Genomic DNA, 25428 nt, shown 5'->3' with positions numbered 1-25428 from the left:
TCCCCCTTTCCCTCATCCCCCTTTCCCTCATCCCCCTTTCCCTCATCCCCCTTTCCCTCATCCCCATTCCTCTCCACCTCTTTCCCCCCCCCATCCTCCTCCTCTCCATCATCAACGACAAGGACATTCCTCCTCCTCCCTTCCACCCCATCCAGCATGAAATCCACCAGCACCAGTCTGCCCACCGTAACCTCGTCCAGCACGTACCCCAGCCGGCGAAGCTGCCGGCGGATGGCCGAGTAGGCCATGACGACAGCCATGTCCTCGCCGTCGCGCAGCACCCCCTCCAGCATGGAGTGGAACGCCACCGACCACGTCCCCGCGCCGCCTGTCGCCGACAGTCCGCCTTCGACTATCACTTTGGGGAGGAGGGTGGTTGTTGTTGTTGTTGTTGTTGTCGGGGGGACGCTTGCTTGGGGAATAGTTGTTTTTGCCGTCATTGTTGTTGCTGTTGGCCCAGCAGCCGCCTTGGCTGGAGGAGGGTTCACCATTCCCGGTACTGCTGTTGTTGCTGCTGCTGATGCTGGTAAGGGGTGGCGGATTGTTTGCGGTTGTAGTGACCCAGGTTGCGTGGTTCTGCTGTACTTGCTGTTGACGACTGCTGCGAGCGGGCCGAAACGTCCCGTGGGCGAGGTCAGGCTCGCCAAGGTGCGGAAGAAAGCGCCGAGCTGGTAGTCGATGGCGCTTTGTGCTGACCGCGAAGGGGTGGAGGGTAGAAGAGCGAGGGGCGTGCCGGGGACGGGGGCGTAGACTGCGAAGGAGGATTCGGGGAGGTGGGATTTCTGGCCGTGGTGGAGGAGAGTTGGTAGGAGGAGGGGTAAAGGGGGAAGGTTGGGACTGGAGGAGGCGGGGAATGAGGGTTGCTCATCTTGATGTTGTTGCCGTGGTTGGTGCGGTTGCGGAGTAGAAGTAGTAGTAGGTGTAGTAGTAGTCTCTTGCTGGGGAGAAACAGTATCTCTGATCCATCGCACAGCGGCGGCTTCGGAGGATACCGTGTCCTGCTCGGACCTCAGAGGCCGCCACATGGTGAGGGAAGGCAAGACGAGGTGGAGGGTCCTGCCATCAGAAAGGACGACTTCATAAATTCTCCGCGGGCGGAGGGAGGGGACGGCTCGAATTCTCTCGATGTTATCCTCCGGTGAGACGACTGGGCCCAGCATGTCCCTGACGACCTCTTCAGCAGGCGGTTGGCACATGATGGAGCCTAGTTGGAAGTTTGTCTTTGTCGATCGGGCGGTGATGATATCGAAATGCTACTGCGGCAAGTTTTGTGTCTGGGAAGACGTGGCCCGGCTGGCTGGCCGCGTGCGAGTTGGGTGTCTCAAAGCGAAGGAGGAACGGTTCGAGACGATAGACAACACAGTCTCGCCCCAGACATGCCCCATATCTATATATATAAGATGCCTATAGACACACCGGTATGCCACCGGCGATGGCAGGAGCGGGGGAATAAACAGCCGAAGCAGACAGCCAGGCTAGCCTACTAACTCGGCGGCCAAATCACCAGGCGCTGAGGACTCCTGGCATGCCCGTATGAAGGCGAAGCATCGTGGTATGCCCGTAACCAGAGTCAAAGCAGCCCGTGACGCTGATGATAGGCTGCCTTTGGCGAGAAGCCGGCTGGTAGGTTCAAGTTTGGCTAGCTGGAAAGGACGCAAGGGTGTAGGCGCGTGCGAGAGAACCCCAGCTTTGCTGGCGGGTTTTCTAGGACGCACGGCAGAGGCCTTTTTCTCTCTAGCATCCTGACGTTAGTTAGGGCGAGAAGCACGAAGAAACACAGTATGGAGGCCGAGCCAGCGGGCTTTGCCAAGAGACAAGTCTCGTGGAGTTAACGTTAGAGAGTGCCGGCGACGAATAAGGGGCGCTGCGTAGCGAGTTGAAGCAGACTTTCCTGCGAGGATGCGCTATGGTCGGCCACGTCGGGGTCTTTTCGCTTGTCGAGGCATGGGTGAGCGAGGTATATTTGTAAATGGATCCCGGCACCGGGAAATTTCAAGTCCTGCATGTTCGTCCTGGGCTACCGGTTTGCCTACCGAGCGGTTCTTGTGGCGTCGGCCAGTCTTTCTTCCCTAAGGACGCGGTGGACACGCGTTCTGATGTCTACGGAGGTAGTGTGGTACATCGTCACTGAGTACGGCCATCGGAAATACGGAGTACGGAGCAGTTAACATTACGCCGTATTTGCACCAAAAGTCTCCGGGCGGGAGTAAGGTCCAGGGTCGATTCCTGCCGCTCGTTACCGCGGCCGCTGGGAAACTGGCAACCTCTCTGACGACGGGATGGATATTTCATCATGTCGAATCGGGAAGGCCCTGAAGAGGGAGGGTGTCGGTCAGAGCGGCTGATTGCTTGACTGCTGTCACGGACTACTGTGGTAGGCCTGGTCAGGCAATGTCAAGCGAGACGTGGTTCCTGGGCGAGCCTCCTATTCCACACTCCCCTGCTTTCCTATTCCCACACAGACTGGGGCGGTCCATACCCCTTTCGGGATAGGGCCTCCGCACCCACCCACACGAAAAGTTGGCAGAAACCCATCACCGCTGCTTGCACCGAGGGACACCACACCTCTACGCATCACCGTTTGCATCGTTACCACGTCCCTCAATTCAATTGAAGCCATCGCGGTCCGTCATGTCTTCAATTCCTGGTGTTTTCGCCACCCATTCCATGGCTCTCAAGCCCTCCAAAGCGCCTTCCAACGCGCCTTTCAACGATTTGCGTTTCTCAGCGAATTGGTCAGTTCGGTGATTTGCATCGCGATGTTCCATTGAATTCGAGTTCCTTGGTGCAACGGGGCGGTGATGGATTTGCCTGCCAGTTTTTGGTGTAGGTGGTGCGGAGGCCCTAGTTTGTGTGGAAATAAGGAAGCAGGGGAGTGTGGATTTAGGAGGTTTGTTCCTAAGCAGTTTGACAAATATGCACTCCTGCTTGATGGCATTCTCGAAGCCAGAGAGAAGCGAGTTGCAGGGGCAAGCGAGCTGGGAGTCTAATGATTGGCCAGGGCTAAGCGAAATCTCGGAACGAGCTCAAGAAGCTGTGGGGCATCAACCGTGATTTGACATCAAACGACTCTCGACCTGAATTCTCCAGTGCCCCTCAGAAGGCCAGAGCTGGGGTACAAGTTCGACAAAGGTAACGTTACCCTCGCGAGGAGATGCCAGCCGTCCCGTCGTCACTGGTGAGATCCGACTACAACATCCAAGAGGATACGGATATCAGAGTGCTGATATCTTTGGGCCACATCCATCCTGCCCGCGCATGATGCTGGCTGATGTCGCGGCCAAAAATTACGGCGTTGCCGGAGCCCAGCACCGCGTTCCTGGAAACGGCCCCGGCCGGGATTCGACGTCGACCAGGGCCAGCCGCACGCCGTCACTCGTCAAAATTATCTCGAATACGGCTTAGGCCCGCCCATTGCACGTCACATCGCCCGCCATGCGGAAAGGATGCGCAGTCAGTGAAAGGCATAGGGTATTTGCCGACTTTCCAATGGCTGGTCAGATCGGCGATCTTCAGCGCCGACGAGTATCGTTTTTCTAACGGCGAGCTATTGACATTGACCTTTTGATCCTGGAGGCTTTTGGGCATTTCGTCCTTGGTTGTAGAGTTCAGTGAGATTGAACCGCTTGAGCTCGTCCCAGTCGCCGTCGACGACGCTCATCCCACATACCGTCTGGGCAGTGTTAAACCAAGGCAGGAGCATCGAGTTCTTGGGGCTCTCTCATCGCTTACCTGGTAGATGTCGACCAGTATCACCTTGTCTGGTGCGGTGAGGTTGACTTTGTGGCGGTCGTCGTTGATTAGGCCAGCAATGGTGTTGATCACAACGTCCCGCTTCAAGTTGCTGTGGTTGCGGATGGTCGGCCGGATGGCGAACTGAACGCAGCGTCAGTGTCCGAAGGCGAAAATGATAGAACAGGTAAACAGTAGGCTTACCGTGAAGGGCTTCCTGCCCGGGTCCTCCCCATCCCTCCTCGAGTCAATCTCCTCCGTCGTCGAAACCTCTCCCTTTGCCCCTCCCTCCTCCTGCCCGGCATCGGCATCACCGGACCGCTTCCCGTTCAAATCAAAACACCCGCTCAACACCTCCCTGGCAACTTCGGCTACCCCGGCCTCCGTCGCCTTGCCCATGACACTAACCGGCGTCAACCGGTTCACATAGCGACACCTCATAATCCCGAGTATCTCCTCGCACCGCCGCGCGTCCTCACATATCCTCCGCACAAACGCGACGGGATCGACAGGCGGGCGCGTCTTGACAAACAGCAGGCAGTCCACGTTCATTTTCACGGGTATCATCCTGTTGCCGTTATTATCGGCCCCTTCGGTGGCGTTGTTGGTGGTGGTATTGGGTTTCGACGTCAGCGCGGCAATCTCCCTCTGGATGGCCGCCTCAATGTCCTCCTCCTCGTCCTGCTCCTCCACATCGTCACCGTCGGCCACGGACGAGGTCGTCCTCGGGGCGCTGTCGTGGATGGTTTTGATGCCGTACATTTTCTCGGCATACTTGCATATCCTTCTTGTCAGTGAACTCACAGTTTTAACGATCATGAAACGCAAGGAAGGTTTGAATAACGCACCTCGGCGAACAGCACCTCGACTTCCCTCGCCGCTTTTCCCTCCTGGTGCCGGGCGCAGGTGACCCAAATGCCCGTGTCGCCGGGCTGGAGGCCGGCGTCCTTTTGCAGGACTGCTTTGGCCTGCTGGTGTGGCGTCATCCATTTGCCCGCGTTTCCAGTCTGTGGGTTATGAGTGGGGTTAGCAATGAGATTGCGTGACGTGAGCAGAACAGACTGGCGGATGAGGGTTCATGGTGAGCATTGATGACGAGAAATTCTTGCAGGCGCCACACACATGAGAGCCATTGCATGAGGTTCTCAGGGGGAGAGATGAACCCAGGACCCTGAATCATCATGGATGGCTCTCATTATCCAGGTGTGCATACCTTCTTCTTCTTCGACCGCTGCTGGCCTGCTGCAGCGGCGGGGGCATCTTTCCTCTTGCCGTCCTCTGCCATGCTGATTTGCTGAGAGATATTGTGGTGAATTGCCCTAGATCATGCGTTGAATTGCCGATCAGGGAGGGGAAAATGACTTTTCTTAGTTGCTGTATTCAGGAAAGACGAAGGAGTTTTTGACACTCTTTGTTGGATGTCGAAGTTGTGGTGACTGTTAGTGTTTCCTGAAAAGAAGGCGGCTGTGAAGAACATCACTTTCTGTTGCTGAATCTTACAGCCACCCGAAAGTCACGTGGAAATCCCTTTCTGAAACCCCCCTACACATATCACCCAGGCGCAAGAAACACAATGATGAAGGGAGCGATTCCCATGTTGGACTCATAGATTTTTAAAAAGTCATTGCCATAATCCGTACAAAGCTCGAAGCTGGTCGAGGCTTATCACATACATTACGCAAATCGGAATTTTACTGTCCAGCCCCACATTCATCCGTCCCTCACCCCTACTACCTAGGTACGATACCTCACCTCGTCCCGTATCACGAACTACTCACTCATCTTCGCGTTATTCCTTGCCGCCACCTCAGCTGTGATTTTGAGCGCCCTCGGCGCGTCCTCCTTTGGCATCCACAACTCGACAAACTGCAGCCCACCAGCCTCAATAAACTCCCCGTCCGTCAACAGCTTCTCGAGCTCGTCCTTGGTCTTGACAACAAACTTGCGGACCTGCGCGTCCGACCCGCCAAACACGGTCGGCACCTCAGTGTACTGCCACCGCGAAATGTTGTTGTACTCGGCCTCCATGCCGTGGATGAAGCGCTCTATGGTGAAGCCCTCGTTGTAGATGAGGAAGCTGCGAACACAGAAAGCGAGCCATAAATACATCCTATAATGTTTGTAGTTATAGGGAGGGAACTTACACGGTAATCTTCAAATTATGCCTTAGCATGGTCGACACCTCCTGCGCCGTCAGCTGGAACGAGCCATCACCAACAAACAGGACGGTCCGGCGATCGGCGCCCGCGTCCTTGGCAGCGAGCGCGGCCCCCTGGGCCGCCCCAACGGACCAGCCGATGCTGCCCCAGAGGATCTGCGTGATGCCCGTCACGCCGCGGGGGAACTTGGTCTCCCAGATGCCAAAGTTGGACGTGCCCGTCTCGGTGACCACAATGTCGTTCTCCTTCAGGTACTCGCCGATGCGCGGCCAAAAGAAGGCTTGCGTGATGATCTCGGAACTGTCCCTGTTCCGCGCCACCTCGTTTTTTACGTCAGGCGACGGGGCGCGCGACAGCTTGCCCAGGTCGACCCTCTCAACCACCTTGCGAAGCACGCCCTTCATAGCCACGCCGGGATACTCCGAGTAGCGCACGGTGCAGTGGTCCGAGTGGAAGTCGATCGTGTTGAGCTGCGAGGTGCGGTACGAAAACCCGGCCGTGTTGAAGTCGCTCTTGAGCGCGCCGATCGACAGCACCAGGTCCGCGGACTCGACCCGCTCCGCCACGTCCGGCTGCGACCCCGTCCCCGCGTACACGCCGCCGTAGTTGGCGTGGCTCTCGTTGATGGCGCCCTTGCCCATGGGCGTCACAAACACGGGCAGCTGCGTCTTCTCGAGCAGGTCGTGCACCTCGCTCAGCACCCGGTGGCGGATGGCGCAAGCGTCGACCAGGATGACGGGGCTCTTGGCGGCGTGGAGGTACTTGAGGACGACGTCCACGACATAGTCCTCGCGCTCGGCCTCGTTCGGGGGTTCGGTGAGGTCGATGGGCGTGTCGAGGCGGGCGCCCTCGATCTTCTTCTCGGCCATGTCGGTGGGAAGCATGATGTAGACGGGCCGGCTGCGGATCCAGCACTCGCGCAGGGCGTGGTCGATCTGGCCGGCAATTTCGGACGGCTTGTTGAGCTTGGCGACGTCGCACGAGATCTGCGAGCTCATGTTGGCAAACACGTTGAAGTCGCCGTTGCCGAGCGTGTGATGCAGCAGCATGCCGTTGCGCTGCGAGATGGTGGACGGGCAACCGACGACGTGCACGACGGGGACGTGCTCCGAGAAGGCGCCCGCGACGCCGTTGATAGCCGACAGCTCTCCCACGCCGAAGGTGGTGACGAGCGCCGAGATACCCTTGGTGCGGGCGTAGCCATCGGCAGCATATGCTGTGATCAGTCAGTCGAGAGTTTTGCTTCCGAGTGATACTGTTGCACACCAGCATTCAGCTCGTTCACGCTGCCCACCCATCGCAGTCCGGCCTTGAGGATGTAGTCCAGTGCCACCAGGTTGAAGTCCCCGGGAACACCGTGGACCGAACGGATTCCGACTTCGTGCAGTCTCCTGAAAAGATACTCGGCGACAGGGACGGGGGTTTTGAGGCCCTGTTCCCAGATATCGACCGACATGTTGTAACTGTTGGTGTTGGCACCGACGATGTGTGAACTGGTAGGAAAAGCTCAACGGCAGCTCTCAGTCGTGTAATATAATATGCGGCTTCAGAAACCTAAATGAGGCTGTCGTCTCTTGGTGTCACTGCAGTCGGAAGTTCGCGAGGAAGCGCGTTACCGACAAGCTGTTATAGCATGCTCGCGGAGGGTCGAAGTGTGGTGACGCAGGCCCCAATCATGCCACGCCATCTCGTACGGAAGTACTGGCCGAGAATGGCCGGGCTGCAGCGGAGTCAGCATTGCAGATTGATTGTTCCCATCCGGCGCACACAATGGTGGTCTGAGGCTTGCTTCTCGTTTACGCTGAGGTGATGTCATTCGAGACCCGGCGATACCGGTCGGCTGCCGGGACCCACCAAGGGGGTTCGGCCAAAACCACAGAAGTATGCAGTGGATGAGACGAGATCCTGAAAAATGGAATTTTGTCTCTCGTGCCACGGTGCGTGCGAATGATGCCAATCGCGTTGATGCCTCTATTTTTTTCAACATGCCCGAATAACTGTGAAGAGATGATGAGTTGGAAAGCTAAATATGATCAAAAGAGAGAGAAAGAAATTAGGGGTCTCACGCCATACACATACCACGCCGAACTCCGTCTCATCCAACCGAAGTCCCACTCATGGTTTGTACAGATCCCCGAAACAATCCTCCCATGGCCGCCAATCACTCGCACCTCCCATCTTTCCACCCCGTCCTCCACCTCTCCTCCCACTTGGCACAATCAAACGTCGACTTCCCCAGCTTCCTGTTCACCTCGTTGTGCGCCTCGCACAGCCAGTTCCCAAACTCGTCCCGGCTCCCGGCCCTCACCTCCTGCTTCTGCATGTACGCCTGGAAGTCCTCGGCGCACACCCAGCACGGGTAGAGCCTGGAGAACAGGCGCATGAAGCTCTTGAGGTCGGACTGCTCCTTGGGAGTCGGCGCGGGCGGATACGTCGCCGCTATTGAGTGCAGGAGGGTCCAAGTGCTTCGTCCGAGAGTCTCGACGTCTGGCGGGCAGTCTTTTTGAGGTTGGGTTGGTGTTGTTGTTGCTGTGGTGTTGAGTGAGGATTTGGTCTGCGAGGCCCAGGCTGCGAAGGAGGTACAGGAGCGACAACTGAAGTGAGGAGTGTTAGCGGAGTTCTAACACAGCGAGGTTCACGAGACTTACGGCTTCCCGTCCTTGCCGAGGACAACGCCTTTGGGAAATTTCTTTGGCGGCTCGACCGTGGTTCCAGCCACAGCACCGTCCGCGGCCGGCACGCTGGTAGGCTGCGGTTCTGTGCTATCGGCTGCCATTGGAATGCGCTGAGTTGTCTCGGTTCAGGAAGCCTCACAACTAGCCCGCGCAACAACAGTAGAGTCAACTGATCATGATCTTAGAAACATCCAAAACGATGCCGGGACACTGGCGCCGGCAATTCTCGGGTGTGATTGGAAATCAGATGAATGAGCAGGGCAATGTTATCGATAAGAACAGGCCAGCGAAAGCAACAGCTGAAGCTCCCTGCGGGCATTTGTCCCATTTGTTCAACATTGAATTTCCCAATTGCAGGTTGCACATTTCATCCAATATCACCTACAGCCTAAACATGTCGCAGAAAACGCCTATCTTACTTCTCAAGACCAAATCTGTTCCCGGCGACGCCTACGAGGAGCTCTTTTCATCCCCGCCCAATGGCCCCGCGTTCGACCCCTCATTTGTCCCCGTCTTGGAGCACCGCTTCGATGAACCAGGGATGGCCAAGGTGCGAAGCGCCCTCCAGGACAGGACAATAAGCACGGCCGACGACGCCGTATATGGCGGATTGATCTTCACGTCTCAGCGCGCCGTCGAGGCCTTCACCAAGCTCGCCGAAGAAAGGAGAGGTGAGACTCTACCTAGTCTCGGCGAGGTTGGCATCGGAAATCGCTAAGAAAGGTGAGCAATTGTGCGCAGGCGAAGATGGCTGGCCTCATCTCCAGGACGTGCCCGTCTACAACGTCGGGCCCGCAACCACGCGGGCCCTGAAGGCCGTGCCCCAGGCGCCTTCGCTGCAGATCTTTGGCGAGCACACCGGCACTGGGGAGAAGCTGGCGCCGTTCATCCTCGAACACTACGGGGCGTGGTACAGGGACCGCGAGGTTAAGCCGCCCTTGCTGTTTCTCGTGGGCGAAAAGCGGCGGGATGTTATTCCCAACATGTTGACCCGAGCCGGGTGGCGGGTGGATGAAGTGGTCATCTACGGCACGAGGGAGCTGAAGTCGTTTAAGGACGAGTTTACACAGCGTCTCGAAGACACGGCGGACCGGCCGAGGAGATGGGTGGTTGTGTTTTCGCCCAGTGGCTGTGACAGCATGCTGAGTGCCATGGGTCTTCTTGACGAGAGCACAGGCAAGGCTAAGCCAAAGCGGCCAGACCAGAACATCTTTGTTGCAACTATTGGGCCAACAACGCGTGATCATCTGGTGCAGGAGTTTGGCTACGAGCCTGATGTCTGCGCCGAGCAGCCTACGCCAGAGGGGCTATGGCAGGGCATCTCCCGCTTCAGTAGCTGTCTAGAATAGGGCAGCAAGAATTTAAGGTTCGTAATGACGACGGACATGAACGTATCCTGCACTTAAGCCACAGACACGATCACCCACCGGCCTTGGATGGGGATGACCGGAAGCTCAGAAATCTGGGTCAAGTTTGATGCATTCACCAATCCTTTAACACGTACGGATCCGTACATTGAATCATAGAGGCCGGAGTACAGGTAAAGGTACTATTTCCGGCCCATCAGCTACCTAGCCTGCACCTAATTCGCCGCCCAAATGGGCAAGGGCCAGGCTCGCCAGGTATAGTTACTGGTGTAACAGGAAGTTTGATAGCTTCCGGCACAGTGCGGTCTGGATAAGGCTGACGCAACAACTCCCAAGGCAACACACTGGACTTCGCCATCTCCCAGGGTACCAACCCGCTGTCATCCACCATTCCATGGCAAGACTCGTACACGAGCAAATCGTCGATTTCGGCATTTCATTCCCGACCGCATCCTCATCCCCGACCGCATCCTTGATGGCTGTCAACCCCAGGCCTGTTGACCGTCCAACCCGCTGCTGGAGCTTCCGGCAGAGCAACCATTCCTGATCCGAGCCGCTTACACTACCATCGAATAATTTCTCTTTCCAGAACAACGCTGCAACGATAGTCAAACCGGCCATGGCTTATCACGCCTCCAGCAACGAACGACCACTCCGCTCGCGCCACTCTTCAGAGCTTGACGGCCCTTCATCACCTTCTTCCCCTGGCAGCGTCACCCCGCCAGACACAGCCTCGCCCAGCTCCTCGACCTTCCTCACCTCGTCTGTGTCAAGTCTCTTGGGCGGTCTGATTCGCCGCTTCTCGGGCGAGCCCTCACTATCGACACCGAACCCGGCCCCACCGCTCCCGCACGCGCGGACCTTCCAGCCCGACGGCCACGGCAACGGCAACGGCCGCGACGGCGTGTACACGCCTCCACACCTTCTCCACACCCACCGCACCGCATCGCCGATGCGCCCGCCGCCGCTGGAGCCGTTGCAGCTGGTGGGGTTCTCGGACGAGACGGGCCAGGACGCGCGGCTGTTGACGCCGCCCATCGCCGAGGAGATCCGCATCATGGTGCCCGCGCGGCTAGGCATCGTCGACGAGTGGCGGCTGGTGTACAGCTTGGAGCAGGACGGCGCCAGCCTGGCGACGCTGTACGAGAAGTGTGCGCGGTACCAGGGCTTGAGGGTCGGGTTTGTGTTGTGCGTCAAGGATTGCGAGGAGGGTGTACGTTTTCCCTCTCTTAACTACGTAACCCCATCTCGTCTCTGTCCCCTCTTCTTCGTCACATCATTGCTGACAAGATATTGTGTCTGTTGTTGTTGTCTACAGCTCTTTGGCGCCTACCTCTCCGACCACCCGCACCCAGCCCCAAAGTACTTTGGCACAGGCGAATGCTTCCTCTGGCGCGTCTCCATCCACACCCCGCTGCCTCCCCCGCCATCCTCCATCGACGACACCACCACGAACTCCAACCTCCGAACAACCACAATCTCTGCGGCCACCACAACACACAACAACCCCGTCTCCTCCTCCTCCTCCTCCTCTCTCTCCAAACAACAACCACCAGGGCCCGGAACCCGCTCCTCCTCGACCCCGCAACAACAACAACAACAACAACATCCAGAAAACCAACCCGAGTCAAAGCAATCAATGCGCTTCAAAGCCTTTCCCTACTCGGGCATAAACGAGTACTACATGCTCTGCGAACCCCATTTCCTGTCTCTCGGCGCAGGCGACGGGCGCTACGGCCTCTGGCTTGACGACTCGCTCGAGCGCGGCGTTTCCTCGACAAGCCAGACGTTTGGCAACGAGCCGCTCTCGGACGAAGGGGAGAAATTCGGCGTATTGGGCGTCGAGGTGTGGGTTATTGGCGCGTGAATATCATAACGTTCGTACCTACCTACCTGCCTACACTTAACATTACCTTGCCTTGGTATACAGGACAGTATGCTACGCATTTTTGGTGCTGGGCTGCGCTAGTTTGGTGCTCTGTCGGGCCGGTGCTGGCCAAGCTGAGGTAGTTGCTGCTCGTCGGGTTGGGGGCTTGAAAAGCGGACGTCCTTTCAAGTCGGCAATGAAATGGCGTTTCGAAGACTCCGGACAAGCAAGGCTAGGATAGGAGGTTTGAAGTTGCATATCTCTTCTTCTTTCCTCGTCTGCTCAGGTAAGGTAATATACCTTTTTTTCTGTCGGCGGCGCCGGTTGGGTTGGGCTGGTGAAGGAAAAGGGTTAAGGGGTTTGGTGGGCAGTCAACAAACAGCTGGGTCAGGTCGGGTTCGGTATGGCACCGGCAAAAACGACCGCACCTTTTCTTTGGAGTGGTTGTAGTCACGGAAAACTGGGTGGTTTGCTGCTCTGATGATTCAACTGCGCATGGGTAAAAACGGTGTATTGGGCGTTGTGGTGAGGATTGTACATGGCATCTCAGCTCAAATCGGTTGTGCTGCTGGGAGAGTCAGAGATGGAACGGGATCCCTCTGCAAAGGGCTCATGTCCTTTTCGCAGTTCAGCGACGGATCAGACCTACGTTATGATCAATGGAGGCCAATGAAGCCAACGGGCTATGTCGAGCTCAGGTAGTCAAGATACACAACGAACGTAGGACATCATGAATCGCTGCCTTGTCAAACGTGTGGCAACGATACATGGAATCTCACAAGTGAATCGCCTTGAGCAACACGTTGAGTCCCGCAGTATCCCACTCCCCGGTCAAAGATGAGCTGCGCCTTTACACGAAACTGGCCTTCTCCTTGCTTCACCTAGAACGACAAGTGATTGGTGGAAAGAGACGTATCGTTACTATTCTGCCGACCTTGCTATCCAGCAAAGTCCAGATAACTAGCAATCAACATGCAATTACCAATCCCCTCATTTCTATCCACTACAACTCCCAAAGCACAGAAACGACAACTTATGAGCAAGGTGAGAGGTTACAGCCAAGCGCGAAGATCTCCCTTCGCCTCCATTCAGACTCGCACCGCCAGCCATCAACGCTCTACTCTACTCTACCTCATGATCTCCTGGTAGATCAGTTGCTTCAACTGCTCCTTGCTGAGGTTATCCTTGTGCTTGTCAAAGTCAAAGAACTCTTCCGGGATGGGCGGGGCCGTCGGCTCGTCGTCCGGGTCGTGGTAGGGCTCGAGGTAGGGGTGCTTGAGGGCTTCCTCCACCGTGATGCGCTTGACGGGGTTGAAGGCGAGCAGCTTCTCCAGCAGGTCGAGTGCCAGCTCCGACGTGTTGGGGAACAGCGTCCGGAACGGCACCTTCTTCTTGAACGGCAGCGAGCGGATGTATTCTCGGGCGCGGCGCGACTTGATGCCGTAGTAGTCCTCCATTGTTGGCGTGCCCAAGACATCTAGAATCAAAGTGAGCTGGTGGTGATCTATGCGCAAGCGTCAGTATAAGACCACCAAGAGGGCTCCGCAGACTCCAAGACACCTACAGTCCTTGCCGGGGAATAGGGGCTTGCCGCTCAGCATCTCGGCCAGGATGCAGCCCACAGACCAGACATCGATCGCCTTGGTGTATTCCTTGAACGTCAACATGATCTCGGGAGCGCGGTACCAACGAGTGGCCACGTATTCCGTCATGAAGCCCGAGTTGTCCTCCTGCGACGCGGCCGACCGCGCCAGACCGAAATCGCACACCTTCAGATCGCAGTTGGCGTTGAGCAGCAAATTGGACGGCTTCAAGTCGCGATGAAGTACGTTCGCAGAGTGCATCGCCTTGAGGGCGCGCAGCGTCTGGTAAATGAAGTACTGGCAGTGATCGTCCGAGAGCTCTTGTGTACGGATAACACGATGCATGTCGGTCTCCATGAGTTCCTAGTACACCGTGCGTAAGCAACCCAGGCCGACACCACTGGTCATCACGGCGACAGCCATACCTGAATCAGGTAAACTTCGTTGAAGGTCTCGTAGCTGCGAGGCTTCTGAATGTCAAGGATGGAGATGATGTTCTCGTGGTTGAAGTACCGCAGCAGCTTCATCTCGCGCAGCGTCCGGAGGCAGAACATGGAGTGGTCGAATGGAGTGATCTTCTTGATGGCCACCTTCTGTCCGGAAGGCTTGTGGACGGCGGAGCTGTTGCACAATCAGAGCTTGGCTCGGTAACTGACAATGCGGCCGGATAGACTTACCACACGACTCCGTAAGCGCCTTCACCAACGACATCTTGGATGTCGTACTGCTCGCTCACATTGAAGGAGATCTTCCGCGCCCCACCTTTATGCTGTGCGTTGCTCATAGCTGTTTGACCGTTGCAAAGCTACGTCGGTCGACTGTGATGCGGTGGTTGGGCACTGGAGGTGAGACGCCGGCCGAACTAGGCAGCTCACTTTCAGTGGTTTCCTATGCCGATTTCCCGTTTCGCAGTCGGTGGAAATGAGGCGGCACAATGTAATTGTCCGACAACGGAGTGTTTGTGATGGTGCAGTCGCAGAGTCAACCCAAGCCCTTCTGTGCTGCAGGCCGATGTTTCCTTTATGCTATGCCACTTCCCACTTCAGACACGGCGAAGGGTTTGTCCCGTAACGCGGCGGGCTCTGGTTCTTTGTTTGACGGCGGTAGGCGCCGCGTGGTATCGAGATCGGATGCGGGCTTTTGTCTACGACAAAGCTACAATTCCAGGTTAGCTACCAGGAACACCAACTGAAGGCAAAATGCAACGCATGGCGGTCACATGTGGCCCGTGGCTAGCATCAATGTAGCAGCTTGCCGTATCCCAGTTGTCGTAGCTAACCAGTTCCGAGAACGCAAGCGGCACGGGTGCTAGAGCTGCGCAGGTTTTCAAGCGTGGCGATCAGGCGTCGAGTGTCGTTGTGCAGGGTTTCAGGGGTTGATGCGCTTCTAAAAGCTCCAGTCGAGCATGTGAACAGGAGCGATCCCACGAGAAGCTCGTGAACTAGCCCGTGAGAAAACAGGTTTGGGTTGCCGGAAATTGGCGATCAGACGCTTCGTATGCAACTCGGGCGTTGCAGCAGGGCTGTCGCAAAAATGACCCCTACTCTGGGGGGATAGACCGATGGCATTCTGGCTACAACAGAGCACAGCTCGTGCATCGACCAAAAAGAAGATCCTACTGGACGCTCCAGGTCGGCGTACAACGACGTGGATGGAAGAGAAGCCGGTTGTCGTCGAGGTGTGTGCATTGCTCGGGCGAAGGTCCTTGGGGTCGAAGAGGGGCAAGGAAAGAGCCATCTCGAAACAATGTCATAGCACAAAACGTACCTTTGAGGTCAAGCGCGGAAGCTTCAGATAAATACGTCAAGCGCACTGCTAGTGAAGGAGACGGTTGAAGGTGGTGAGAAGGTAGGAGCTTGCGACGGCGTGAGCAGTGAGATTCAGTTCCAGCAGGAGGTTGCCCCGCTTCTGGGCTGGGAGGGTACTGTACCTTATCCGTTCCTTCCGAAAAATGAACGGATGGTCTGAACGCGAGCTGTTTTCGTCGCTGACCGACGCAATCGAGAAGTTGCCGCAAAAACAGCAGCGATATCTCAAAGGGATGAATAGCAGAAAACAATCAAAGCTCACCAGCCAGGACACGGGAGATGGTGTTGTAGAAGAACGAGCTTGCCTGGCCGTTCATCCATGCATCCTGGATCTGGCCCCTCTCCTGGCGGGGGAATGGAGCGACAAGGTCAGGGGCCGGGGTGTCATTCGCTCGAGGTGGGTCCATGAAGACACTCGCTCGCAACCACACAGTGGGCATTTATGAACCCCAGGCCTCTTCAACCTCTCACCACATCGGCACATCACTGGCGGTCTTGCAGGTCGCTCAAAACGCCGGGGTGCAGGGCGGCTGTCCCGGTCCCCAAAATAGGAAACCGGGTGGCTTTGGTCGGTTGGTTCGCACGTGTCTGTCGTCTCCCTGAGCCCGTTTGTGAGCATCCTCAAAGGCCATCGAGAGCCAACATCAGTTGGCTGGGGAAAGAGACAGCAATGGCTCGTCAGATAAGTTATGGTATCCCCTCCCGCCTGGAGCAACGGCCGGCCACCTGGCTGTTCGCTTGGCGCTTAGAATTATGAAACATACTTCGTAGAAACACGAAACATCTCGCGATGTGGACTCCGATTTGCATGTCACGGAGGTACTCCTTGTTCTGAGAAAAGCTTCCCCGTCTTGAATCCCAGTCGACCTTACTGTGTAGGCATCATGAGACCCTCATCAATAGCCTGCTGTATGGGAATGCCTATGCCCAGATTCACCGTCACCATCATCACACTCGCGCTCATCACACTGCATGCCATTGGCATACCAAGGCTACCTTATTGAATCCGTCCCACCAAGCGCGAAGCACAGAAGCGGCTGCATGATACATAGCTCCCGTCACCTTACAAACGACCAACGAGAAGTCAAATAAGCGCCTTTGCCCACCCCAAGCCACCATACCATCATCCATGGCCCCTAGCCGTGACCCTGGCGCGGCACAAGCGGGACCCGCCCTTTCTCGGCGCGTGCTTGTCTCAGGAAGACATGAAATCGCCAATGGCCGGCTGGCCGGCGAGCGACTGTTTCACTTTCTCAAGGTCAGCCCCTCGGCCACAGACAAAACAGCTCAGCGCCGTCCCTTCTTTCTCATTATCGTTCAGCATCGGGCTGAGGTCGCCTACAGGGCATGGTGACTGACCAGCCCTCTATCGTTAAAACGGGAACCTTGACACTCACTCCGCCAATACCTTACACAATACTCAACTTGATCATAAACGATTACGGAGACGGAGTACTCCGTAGAAGCAGGGCACAATACCACACACACCCGACCTGGTCGTCCTAAACAGGAACCAAGCCATTGCTCCGTACAGGTGCCGCTAAAAAGCTAGGTAGAAGATACCCTTACTCTGTACCTAGATATGCTACTTGGTTGGTTGGGACCCTCAAAATCGAGGCAGTGCACCTTTGGCCTGCGCTTATCCAATTTATCTGATGTGAAACCAGCGAGACTGCATTGTTTTCAGAGTGACCCCCTAGTCAAACCGTTGAAAAAAGGGAACCAGACCTTGCTTTACATCGGGATCTTGAGAAGAAGCGAACCGTCACGCATTCGACTTGTATTGCGAAAAAGAGCCGCACATTGTATGTATGCGAACGACCCCTGATTGACGAGGCCAAAATGGCGACCATGTGGGGGCCTGCGTTGTTGCTATTCTCAGCGCATCGCGATGAAACAACCACGGTCAAGGTCGGCCGCTTATACAGATACCATAGAAAAAAGCCAGAAAAGGACCAGGCTGGGCCGGACCGCCTGCAGATACACATCGAGTGACCCAGATGACGTTATTTACACCTTAGCCCGCCGCTGAATCAGAATATCCGCAAGACTGGGTTTTGGAAGGGACCCTCATCAGTCCGCAGATTCGCTGTCGCAACGGAGATGGACCAAAGACAAGAAGACCAAGTGATGGAGAATTGCGACAGGCCCGAGGAAAGGACGAGTCGATGTCTCACTAACGGATAGCAAACGGACACAACCAGCCGAACCTCAGATATTGTAAACGCCCTTCTTTCCAGACCTGGCTTCTGTAAGATATCTATTTCACAAGCATTACCCTACCCATACACCAGGCACAGAACAGACCTCCCTTCCCACGCTGTCCCGAGCCACACCTCCCTCATTGAACAACCTGTTCCAACCAGTCAGCACACCCACATCTCACTTTCTTTTCGGGGCCGGGGTAAAACTCAGAAACTAACCTTCTCCCTCAGCGCCCCCATCCACTGCTGATAACTCATGCCCTGATCCGCCCGATCCTCCACCAACAGCGTCTGCGCCCAGAGCTTCAAACTCGGCTCGCCATCCTCCTTAACGATATACAGATGCGGCACCACAATGCTGCCCACCCCTTTACTCTTATGATCTCGACTCTTGGCCACCACCGCCCTGACCCGCTCATTGAAATCATTCTCCAGCTCCGGCAAGCTCCCCTTGCCCACCCTCAGCTGCGCGCGGTCCGCCACCCCAAAGACATCCACGAGCAGCTGCGGCACGGCGTCGCGGCCGACCCACAGGAACTGCGTCTGCCCGTCGTCGATCAGGTACAAGCCGTACGGCACGAACCGCTCGCTCGACAAGTTCAGCGGCGGCGGCAGCACAATCTGGCTCGTCTCCGGGTCCGGATACCCGGCGTTGTCGGGCATGTCGTGCAGCGAGTAGAGGCGCGGGTAGATGTACTGTATGAGCAGGGGCAGAGGCAGCGTCGACAGCAGGTCGAGGGCCGCGGACCGGAGATCCGAGGGGATCTGGGCCGACTTGCGCAGGCCGACGTGCTTGATCAGACCCAGAAAGAGCGCGGGGAGGCCACGGAGGTTGGAGGGGAACTGCAGGCCGCCGCCCATGCTGCCGCCGGCCAGCTCCTTGCGGAAGGTCTGCAGGAGCTCCGTGACCTTGCTCTGCAGCAGGTCCCTGGCCGAGTCGAGCCCGTTGCTGAGCGCCCGCTCCACGGCCTTGTGGCTGTAATAGGTTGTGATGGCGGACTGGTCGGCCGAGGCGTAGACGTCGGCGAGGTTGGTGGTTGTCGGCAGGGCGAGCGTCAAGACGCGGATGCGGCGCTCGCCGTTGCATGTCGTGTGCAGCACGGCCGTCTGCAGGCACACGACGTTCTTGGTCAGGTTCTCGTCGATGGCCACCTCGACCACGTAGCACTGGTCGCGAGGGAAGGCCGGGAAGGCACACAGGTCGGAGCTTCGGTTGAAGAAGTTGCCGTAAAAGGTGCTCATGCGGAGGCCGGTCGTTGCCCTAACACGGAGGACCGCCTCGAGGCCGATCTCGGACGACAGGTAGTCGCTGAACTCAGAGGCGAACTTGATGGCGTCCTCTGGACGGCCAGCATTCCAGCCCGGATAGAACCAGGTCTGTCCGCCCGTGTACCTCGGGAGGTTGCTCAGAGAGGCCACGTCCTGGTACTGCGACGAGAAGAGGAACATGTCGATCGAGACTTGGTTCTTGGAGCACTCCACCGCGAAGCTTTTGTAAAAACTGTTGGCCGTCTGAAGCAGGCCGCTCTCCTTAGAAGTGCCCAGCAGCTTCTTGTCCTCGCGCATCTCGAGCTTGCCGTAGCCCACATTGGGCAGCGAGGCGCTGAGAACCACAATCTTGCCACCGAGCGGGGAGATGAGTTTGTGGCCAGCCCTCAGGGCAGATCCCATGCAAGACCCGTTGTTTTGGTTGTTGATGAACATGTCGGGAAGCTTGCTGAGGAAATTCTCAATGCTGTTCCGGCACTCGGTCAGAGGGACCAGCAGCTCCTGGGGAACCGGGAGGAACGGCTCGTCCAGGTCGCTGACCACCAGCATACTGGTCTCTCCGTTCTCCTCCGTATCCTTGGGCACAGAGAAGTAGTGCAGGCTCGAGTCGACGGCGATGAAGCCGAGACGGGTGCGCCGGTCAGCATTCGGAATCCTGTTGAGACTGTCGAGGATGGTGCGGGCGCTGGTGGCAAGGAGGCCGGTCGATACAGCGGCGTAGCTGACGTCGAACAGGAAGAGATAGACCAGCGGCTGGGGAGGGCGGACCATGTACTCCTGCGGGGCGACAAATTCCACGACTGCGTGGTTCAGCTCGTGGCGCTGCCACCGGTCGACGGTCTTCTGGGCCGCAGCATCCCAGTCAAAGGCCTGGGGCACATCGTTGGTGAGGTTGCACATGTTGCAGCGCCATCGGTGGCCGTGATCGAGGAAGGTCACAAAGGGGTTGATGTAGGACCTGCATCTCCGGCACCGGGAAATGACCTGGTCCTGGACAACGGGCACGGGGTCGTCGAGATCATGGAGGGCCGCGTAGGGTTGAATGATGAGGGCCAATGGCAGCTTGCTCTTCTTGAGCAGCGAGTGAGTCGTAGGGATGGCGTTGAGGGTCGATCGTACGTACTTTGGCGCGCAGTTTGCATCAGGGGAAGGGGTGACGCTGGACTGTTGCACAACGTCAGCATATCGTAGGAGCGCGTTCACATCCCCAGAGAGAGTCGACATACGCTCGGTGGCAAAATGATGGGTGGCGGAGGGAGATCCAACTCGGAGACATTGAAGGGCTGATTCAGAAGATCGGTGGGGTAGAGCTGGTTAAGAGGGCCGGCCCTCGCCTGCGGCGGAAGCTGCTGCGGCTGCTGTTGGGCTCCGGGCCCGAGGTTCATGGCCGACATGCCCGAGGTGAGTCCGGCAACGCCTCCCGCGGCCGGGGGAGCTCCGGCTGAGGGGTAGTACGGCTCCGGAGCCTGGTAACCTGCGACCGGCGCCGGCTGGGCCATGCCGTACGGCTGCTGTGACTGGGCGGCGTAGGCAGCGGGCTGGACGTCTGGTTGCGGATAGCCTCCATATGCCGGGGCGGGAGCGCCGAATTGGCCTCCTCCCACTGGCAGCTGGCTGGGGAGCTGGCCGGGGAGCGCGGCGTTGCCCCCTACGCCCACATCGAAGGCCTGTGCAGCATATGCTCTCTTCTTCTTCTTGCCATGGTCTGCAGCATGATGCGCGCCAGCAGGCGGAGGCGGGGCGGCGGCCGGGTTCACATAAGCTTGGTCGGCATACGGGGCTTGCGCTTGCTCGGCGGGTTGCTGGGGCGGATACTGGCCGTAGCCGTCGTGGGGAGCAGACATTGCGGGCTCGGCCGGGCGTCGCTGCAGCAGCGCGTCGCTAATGAGACGGTGGCCGAGAGTTGTAGTGTTGGGTATTTGTAGGACGTCGGTTTGTTCAATCTGGAGATGGAGAGCTGGTTTGGAACCTGGATTGGCGTCGGAGGGATGGTGGCGGTTGGTGGACCGGGCTTGGAATTGGCTGCAGCCTGCAGGGTTGGAGCTGTTGCTGTGTCCTTTTCCACAGTGACGGGACCAATTTTGGCGGAGGGGTTGTGGATCGCAAACTGGCCTCATCCAAAGCTGTCAGTGAGAGAGGCACGCTGAGGACAACCTGGAAGGCTACCGCAGAGCTTGCGACCCGCACTGTGGCGCTGGAGCCGTGGCTGCGGCTCCAGTGCTCTGGCCAAGGAAGGTACATCTGCAGACTCCTGTGATGATCTTCGGTTAAGGGCAAGGTACTCCGTTAAATGCATCGAACCGTACCATACACCGAGCATCGTAATGACCGGCGCTCGTGCTGTAACGTGACTTGCTACTCCCTCAGTGGAACATGAGACAGCGGAGCTCAATGTATCCGTACGGAGTACGGATTCGTACTGGTAGGGAAAGCGAGAAATACACTTACATCCGGTATGCACGTTCCTCGCAGCCCATCAAACAACCCCACTGGAGATGGGTCGGCGTCTCAAATGTACCCATCTCATCGTGGCTGCGCAATGTAGGCGGGTTCTGAGGCCGCCTCTGTTAATATCAAGAGAACTCCACTGTCGAAAGGCTCTGAGTTGTTTATAATAGTCACGAAATATTGTCCCTTTGGAGTTGGCCAACAGGAACAACGGTGGCGGCAACGTTGGTTTATGCCACGACGCTGCGTCCTCCAAACAGCCAACGGATTCGACACATTTGGTTGCGCAAAGGCAACCTTGCACTTGCAGAGCTGCCCAAGGCTTTCTTTGTCACAGCGCTTCATAAGGATAATATCTCCTTGGTTTCTTGAATCAGTCCAGGATTCTCCTCACGGCAAGAGTTACCCACCGGTGACTCGGGCTGTGCGCCTGCTTGCAAAGTCCAACTATCTAGTCTGGCACCCCTCATAATAATCTACCATCCATCCATCTATTACCCCATCATGGCTTGGGGAAAGCAGCACACCCAGACTCCGCCGTCAACAACGAGGTCCGCCATGCCCCTTAATAATTCCCATGCCATGAGCCCTCAGTACTTAATATCAGGGCAACAGGCAACTCATCCCGCTAGTCCTCACGCTGGTCGTCCTGGGCGTGATCGCCTGGGTCTGCTACCAGATATACCTGTCGCTGGGCAAAATCCAGGCGCAGGCGCGCAAGCAGATGGGCGACCACGTCGTCTTCACCAAGGACGGCATGCGCGTCAATGTCCAGCACGTGGGGGCCGAGTCGTACCTGGACAAGACGCAGAGCGTGTTCGTCAAGGCGTGGGAGTTGGGGTCGTCCGCTTCGGGCGCGAACGAGCAGGAAGATGCAGGAAAGCGGAAGAGGTCTGTCTTATCTGTCTGTTGCATGGGAGTGCGTCCCCTCTTTGGGGTTATTAGAGACTAATTTGCGCGGTGGGCAGGCATATGCTCACGAGATCGAAGCCGGGAGAGGGGCAATCATGACAAGCCGCGGGGGCTTCAGGATTGTAGGGGATAAATAGGCAGGAAGCGATGTCATTGCTCACGGTGTCACTTGGGAAGGGCAGTATAGCCCATGGCGTTCGGACCGATATGCGTTGGTCTGAATTTAAACGACCGCATAATTACTCGATTCCCCTCAAAATACGCCCATCACTCCTGAGCGCCGAAGTTTGTGACCTCCCCCTAAATCCTATACACTGATACAGCAAGCAATTTCAGGGTATCCCATACCGAAACTCGTCGAAGCAGCAGCCCATCGCAAAATAGAAAAACTTATACAATCCACAGGCCTGGCCGTGTCTCACTATTGCCCACCGGCCCACTCATCGCCCTGCTGGAACTGCTCCTGTTGCATGGTCCATTGCTGCGGCAGCTGCCTCTCCTTCAGTGTATACGCTTGCGTGAGCGGACTGTCGAACCGGGACGACAGGAGCTTCTCGAAGTTGTGGGCCATAGGATAAGGCTTGGCAAGGAGGCCGTCGGAGCGGATGAGCATTGATGGGACTCGGACTTGGAGCTGGTCCATTTATTAGCAACGTCATCTTTTTATGTAACAATGAAGCAAAAGGTTAACCTGGGCTATGATGTGTGCGTATTTGATGCCGAGCTCGTCGCCGATATGATGGAGTCTGCCCCTGACATAGGCTCGTTCTAGCACAGCCAATGTATCAGCCTCGTCTGTCCGTGCGGTGAGAAAAAGGGGACACAGTCCACATACGCGCGTCGGTCGAGTAGTCCTGCGTCATGACACAAGCCAGCGGCCAGGTCAAAAAGTACCCGGCCAGCCCCTTCATCCCGTCCTCCTCGCCGCACGCAAACGCCGTGCCGTCCTCGTTCCGAAAAAAATCCCTCCGCTTGGTGTGCCAGCCCAGATGGTACGGCACCGACGCCAGAATGTCGGCGATGGTGTCGACGCACAACCGCGCCGCGGTGGCGTACTCGGGCGTGGTCCGGTAGTCGACGGGCGAGCATACCCACGCCGCGCAGCGCACCGCGATGGACATGAGGATGAGCCGCGCGGTGCGCGCCGAGTTCCACACGGCCGCCACCCAGAAGTCGTTGTATACGTCGACGCGCCCGGGGAACACCTCGGCCTTGGAGTAGTCGCTGCTGCTGCTGCTGTCGCCGGGGACGGCAAGGTTGTGGCTCTGCCAGCACAGCGTCCTGTACCGCCAGGCCTCGGGGACCGAGCACATCCAGACGGTGACCTCCTTGTCCAGTGCCTGTGCCCGCCGCATGAGGCTCTGTACCAGCTCGATGTTCTCGGGCGTGCGGGCGGCGCTGCCCAGGACTCGGGTGACGTCGGCGCGCAGCTCGCCGGCTTTGAGGCTGAGGCGCTGGCATTCGGTGGCCGTCGGCTCAACCACGGCGTCCTGGATCCACCAGTCTGCGCCCATGGCTGGAGCGGTGCCGGTGGTGAGGGTGTGGATGATCTGGCGGGTTAGCCTTCCAATATGAGACAGGGGAGCTTGGAACTTACAAGCTGTGTCCTCACGGCAATGAACAGCTGCACCCCCAGCCTCGTCCTCAGCTGGCTCCGCCCGCGGGCCTTGACGAGCTGTATCGCGCCTTCGATATGCGACCCCCAGGCCAGGGTACCCATCTGCTTGGCCGAGATGTTCTGTGTCCAGTATCAGCCATCCGGTCCCTCTCCGGACAGATTGATGTGACCTGGGCCTCACTCACCTCGAACATGCCCAGCAACAAGACCGCCGCCAGCACGCCGTCACTCCTCCACCGCTCCGGATCTGTCAAAGCAGCTTGCGTAGCCTTCAACGCCCTGCTATACTCGGCAAACGCCTTGCCCAAAATCCCACCATCACCACCCATCCTCGCTGCCCCTCCCGCTATCCCGGTCTCAACCCGTGACATGTCACCACCCCTAACAACTCCTGGCCCGGATGAAACCGACCCCAACGCAGTCCCAGTTCCAGACCCCGAAGAAGGAAAAGAAGCGCCCCCGACCCGATTCCCCCAACTCGCCAGCGCGCAGGCATTGAACGCATGGAAGAGATGTGCCATGTCCCCTCCACCTCCTCCGCCCCCACCTCGTCCAGTTGTTGTCATAGTCATCATCTCCTTTTGATGAGACTGTTGTTGTGTCTGTTGCATAGACTGCATGAGCGGAATGAGATACTCGAGCCAGCCCCTGGATCCGTCCTGGCGGGGGAGCAGCACAAAGTTGGAGACGAAATGGCAGGGTGCGAGGTCCTCTACTGGTAGATGGATTGGGGTTGGGGAGAGGGCAAGTCGGATTTGTTGTCGTTGACTGTAATCGTCTTGTTGTTGTTGATGATTGCGAGTAAAGAAAAGGGGACGGTGAGTTGACGACGTCGTGGAGGCGGTGGTAGTTGAGAGTGGTGGGGAGGCGGTCGGTGTTGGTGGGGATGATGAGGATGACAACGACGTCGACGATGCTGATGATGATGACGATGACGACGAGGTTGACGCCGAGGACGGTTCAGCAAGGTCTGCTTTCTTGCGCCTCGGCGCGGTGAGCTTCAGGGCTCGCCGCTTGGCCGCAAAATTCTCGTTGCGCAGGACCAGGTCGAACTCGTCTTTGTAGCCCGGGCACTGGCGGCGTGCTTTGGCACACTGGTTGCATGTCGGCTTGGTCTCGTCGCACTGGCAAATGTCATTCGGTCAATATCTCCCCGTTGCGGTTCCAATCCAGGGGCCGGCTGTCATACATACCTTGATGCGCCGAGTCCGGCACATCTGGCAGCCCTTGGAGGGCTTCCCGCAGTACACCATGGCTGTCCTCTGACCCTCTGTCTCTGGGCTGTGTGCCGGAGTAGAGAGAGTTATAGTGGAGAGACTGAGCGTCGAAAAAGAAGCCGAGGCCGTGAACCAATTCTCAGTCTGAGTTGTATACTCCGTCTAACTGAGCTTCCCGGAATCTGCAGGTTAACTTATCCGCAAGAAAATGATCATGAAAACATCCCAAAGATGTTCCCCTCCTCCTGCACCAGTAGGCTCCACCGAATGTCTATCTGCCGGCATGAAACGTGCCCCGGACTTGGCAGAAGCCTTGTCGCGAGATGCTTCCCAGCAAATGTGTGACGGCTGTCTCGCTCACAGATCGAAAGCGACGGAAGCCGAGGTTGACAGGCCAGCAAGGTGCGAAGAGTGTGCGGGAGCCTCGGTGTAAGAGAACTCTAACTGGGCAGGGCTTGCCACGCTTGCTTCGGTTGCTCCCATTATTAGTTAATAATTGCCCCTTTTTGCTTGCAACGACCTGACTCGTGCACAGAAATACAGCCCACAGAGTTCACAACGCCCACAAT

The 25428-nt window shown here is 57.4% G+C and overlaps 10 protein-coding genes across 10 annotated transcripts in view; 3 read left to right on the top strand and 7 right to left on the bottom strand.

Annotated features, from left to right (window-relative positions):
• The window catches only part of N657DRAFT_571124 (uncharacterized protein), a gene marked incomplete at both ends in the record, with an annotated part of 1920 nt that extends 724 nt beyond the window's left edge, over nucleotides 1–1196 (bottom strand). The window contains 2 exons of the mRNA XM_062788789.1: nucleotides 78–408; nucleotides 586–1196. Coding sequence (XP_062647966.1) covers nucleotides 78–408; nucleotides 586–1196 — 942 coding nt within the window. The remainder of the gene's footprint in view (nucleotides 1–77; nucleotides 409–585) is intronic.
• A 2046-nt stretch (nucleotides 1197–3242) lies between these two features.
• On the bottom strand, nucleotides 3243–5310 carry N657DRAFT_380106 (uncharacterized protein). Its single transcript, XM_062787115.1, has 5 exons — nucleotides 4946–5310; nucleotides 4581–4739; nucleotides 3937–4506; nucleotides 3733–3876; nucleotides 3243–3673 (listed from the first exon to the last, which is right to left on the bottom strand). Exons 1-5 carry the CDS (start codon nucleotides 5015–5017, stop codon nucleotides 3548–3550), a joined length of 1071 nt encoding a protein of 356 aa, XP_062647965.1. The 5' UTR covers nucleotides 5018–5310; the 3' UTR covers nucleotides 3243–3547.
• A 192-nt stretch (nucleotides 5311–5502) lies between these two features.
• N657DRAFT_571240 (pyruvate decarboxylase) lies at nucleotides 5503–7347 on the bottom strand (the record flags this gene model as incomplete). The annotated part of the gene is made up of 3 exons (XM_062788799.1): nucleotides 5503–5809; nucleotides 5877–7107; nucleotides 7158–7347. The coding sequence occupies 3 exons, from the start codon at nucleotides 7345–7347 to the stop codon at nucleotides 5503–5505; spliced, it is 1728 nt and encodes a 575-aa protein (XP_062647964.1).
• A 468-nt stretch (nucleotides 7348–7815) lies between these two features.
• Nucleotides 7816–8960, bottom strand: N657DRAFT_644396 (uncharacterized protein). The gene is made up of 2 exons (XM_062792756.1): nucleotides 8540–8960; nucleotides 7816–8485 (listed from the first exon to the last, which is right to left on the bottom strand). Exons 1-2 carry the CDS (start codon nucleotides 8665–8667, stop codon nucleotides 8053–8055), a joined length of 561 nt encoding a protein of 186 aa, XP_062647963.1. The 5' UTR covers nucleotides 8668–8960; the 3' UTR covers nucleotides 7816–8052.
• N657DRAFT_689786 (tetrapyrrole biosynthesis, uroporphyrinogen III synthase) lies at nucleotides 8961–9951 on the top strand (the record flags this gene model as incomplete). Its single annotated transcript, XM_062797008.1, has 2 exons — nucleotides 8961–9237; nucleotides 9308–9951. 2 exons carry the CDS (start codon nucleotides 8961–8963, stop codon nucleotides 9913–9915), a joined length of 885 nt encoding a protein of 294 aa, XP_062647962.1. The 3' UTR covers nucleotides 9916–9951.
• A 601-nt stretch (nucleotides 9952–10552) lies between these two features.
• On the top strand, nucleotides 10553–11800 carry N657DRAFT_633325 (TLD-domain-containing protein; the record flags this gene model as incomplete). Its single annotated transcript, XM_062791206.1, has 2 exons — nucleotides 10553–11146; nucleotides 11252–11800. The coding sequence occupies 2 exons, from the start codon at nucleotides 10553–10555 to the stop codon at nucleotides 11798–11800; spliced, it is 1143 nt and encodes a 380-aa protein (XP_062647961.1).
• A 1127-nt stretch (nucleotides 11801–12927) lies between these two features.
• Nucleotides 12928–14167, bottom strand: N657DRAFT_655496 (Pkinase-domain-containing protein; the record flags this gene model as incomplete). Its single annotated transcript, XM_062794607.1, has 4 exons — nucleotides 12928–13304; nucleotides 13365–13746; nucleotides 13809–14004; nucleotides 14061–14167. The coding sequence occupies 4 exons, from the start codon at nucleotides 14165–14167 to the stop codon at nucleotides 12928–12930; spliced, it is 1062 nt and encodes a 353-aa protein (XP_062647960.1).
• Nucleotides 14168–17205: 3038 nt separating this feature from the next.
• N657DRAFT_644390 (uncharacterized protein) lies at nucleotides 17206–20887 on the bottom strand. The gene is made up of 2 exons (XM_062792755.1): nucleotides 19891–20887; nucleotides 17206–19828 (listed from the first exon to the last, which is right to left on the bottom strand). The coding sequence occupies exons 1-2, from the start codon at nucleotides 20506–20508 to the stop codon at nucleotides 17603–17605; spliced, it is 2844 nt and encodes a 947-aa protein (XP_062647959.1). The 5' UTR covers nucleotides 20509–20887; the 3' UTR covers nucleotides 17206–17602.
• Nucleotides 20888–21145: 258 nt separating this feature from the next.
• On the top strand, nucleotides 21146–22131 carry N657DRAFT_644389 (uncharacterized protein). The gene is made up of 3 exons (XM_062792754.1): nucleotides 21146–21663; nucleotides 21728–22003; nucleotides 22081–22131. Exons 1-3 carry the CDS (start codon nucleotides 21617–21619, stop codon nucleotides 22121–22123), a joined length of 366 nt encoding a protein of 121 aa, XP_062647958.1. The 5' UTR covers nucleotides 21146–21616; the 3' UTR covers nucleotides 22124–22131.
• A 95-nt stretch (nucleotides 22132–22226) lies between these two features.
• Nucleotides 22227–25281, bottom strand: N657DRAFT_644387 (uncharacterized protein). The gene is made up of 6 exons (XM_062792753.1): nucleotides 24836–25281; nucleotides 23828–24766; nucleotides 23622–23762; nucleotides 22860–23574; nucleotides 22716–22792; nucleotides 22227–22658 (listed from the first exon to the last, which is right to left on the bottom strand). The coding sequence occupies exons 1-6, from the start codon at nucleotides 24893–24895 to the stop codon at nucleotides 22446–22448; spliced, it is 2145 nt and encodes a 714-aa protein (XP_062647957.1). The 5' UTR covers nucleotides 24896–25281; the 3' UTR covers nucleotides 22227–22445.
• Nucleotides 25282–25428: the final 147 nt, after the last annotated feature.

This window comes from Parathielavia appendiculata, assembly GCF_033297405.1.
Source record: "Parathielavia appendiculata strain CBS 731.68 unplaced genomic scaffold N657scaffold_5, whole genome shotgun sequence".
NCBI classification, from domain to species: domain Eukaryota; kingdom Fungi; phylum Ascomycota; class Sordariomycetes; order Sordariales; family Chaetomiaceae; genus Parathielavia; species Parathielavia appendiculata.
Note: the sequence above shows the minus strand (reverse complement) of the source record. Positions and strands in the feature narration are given on the sequence as shown.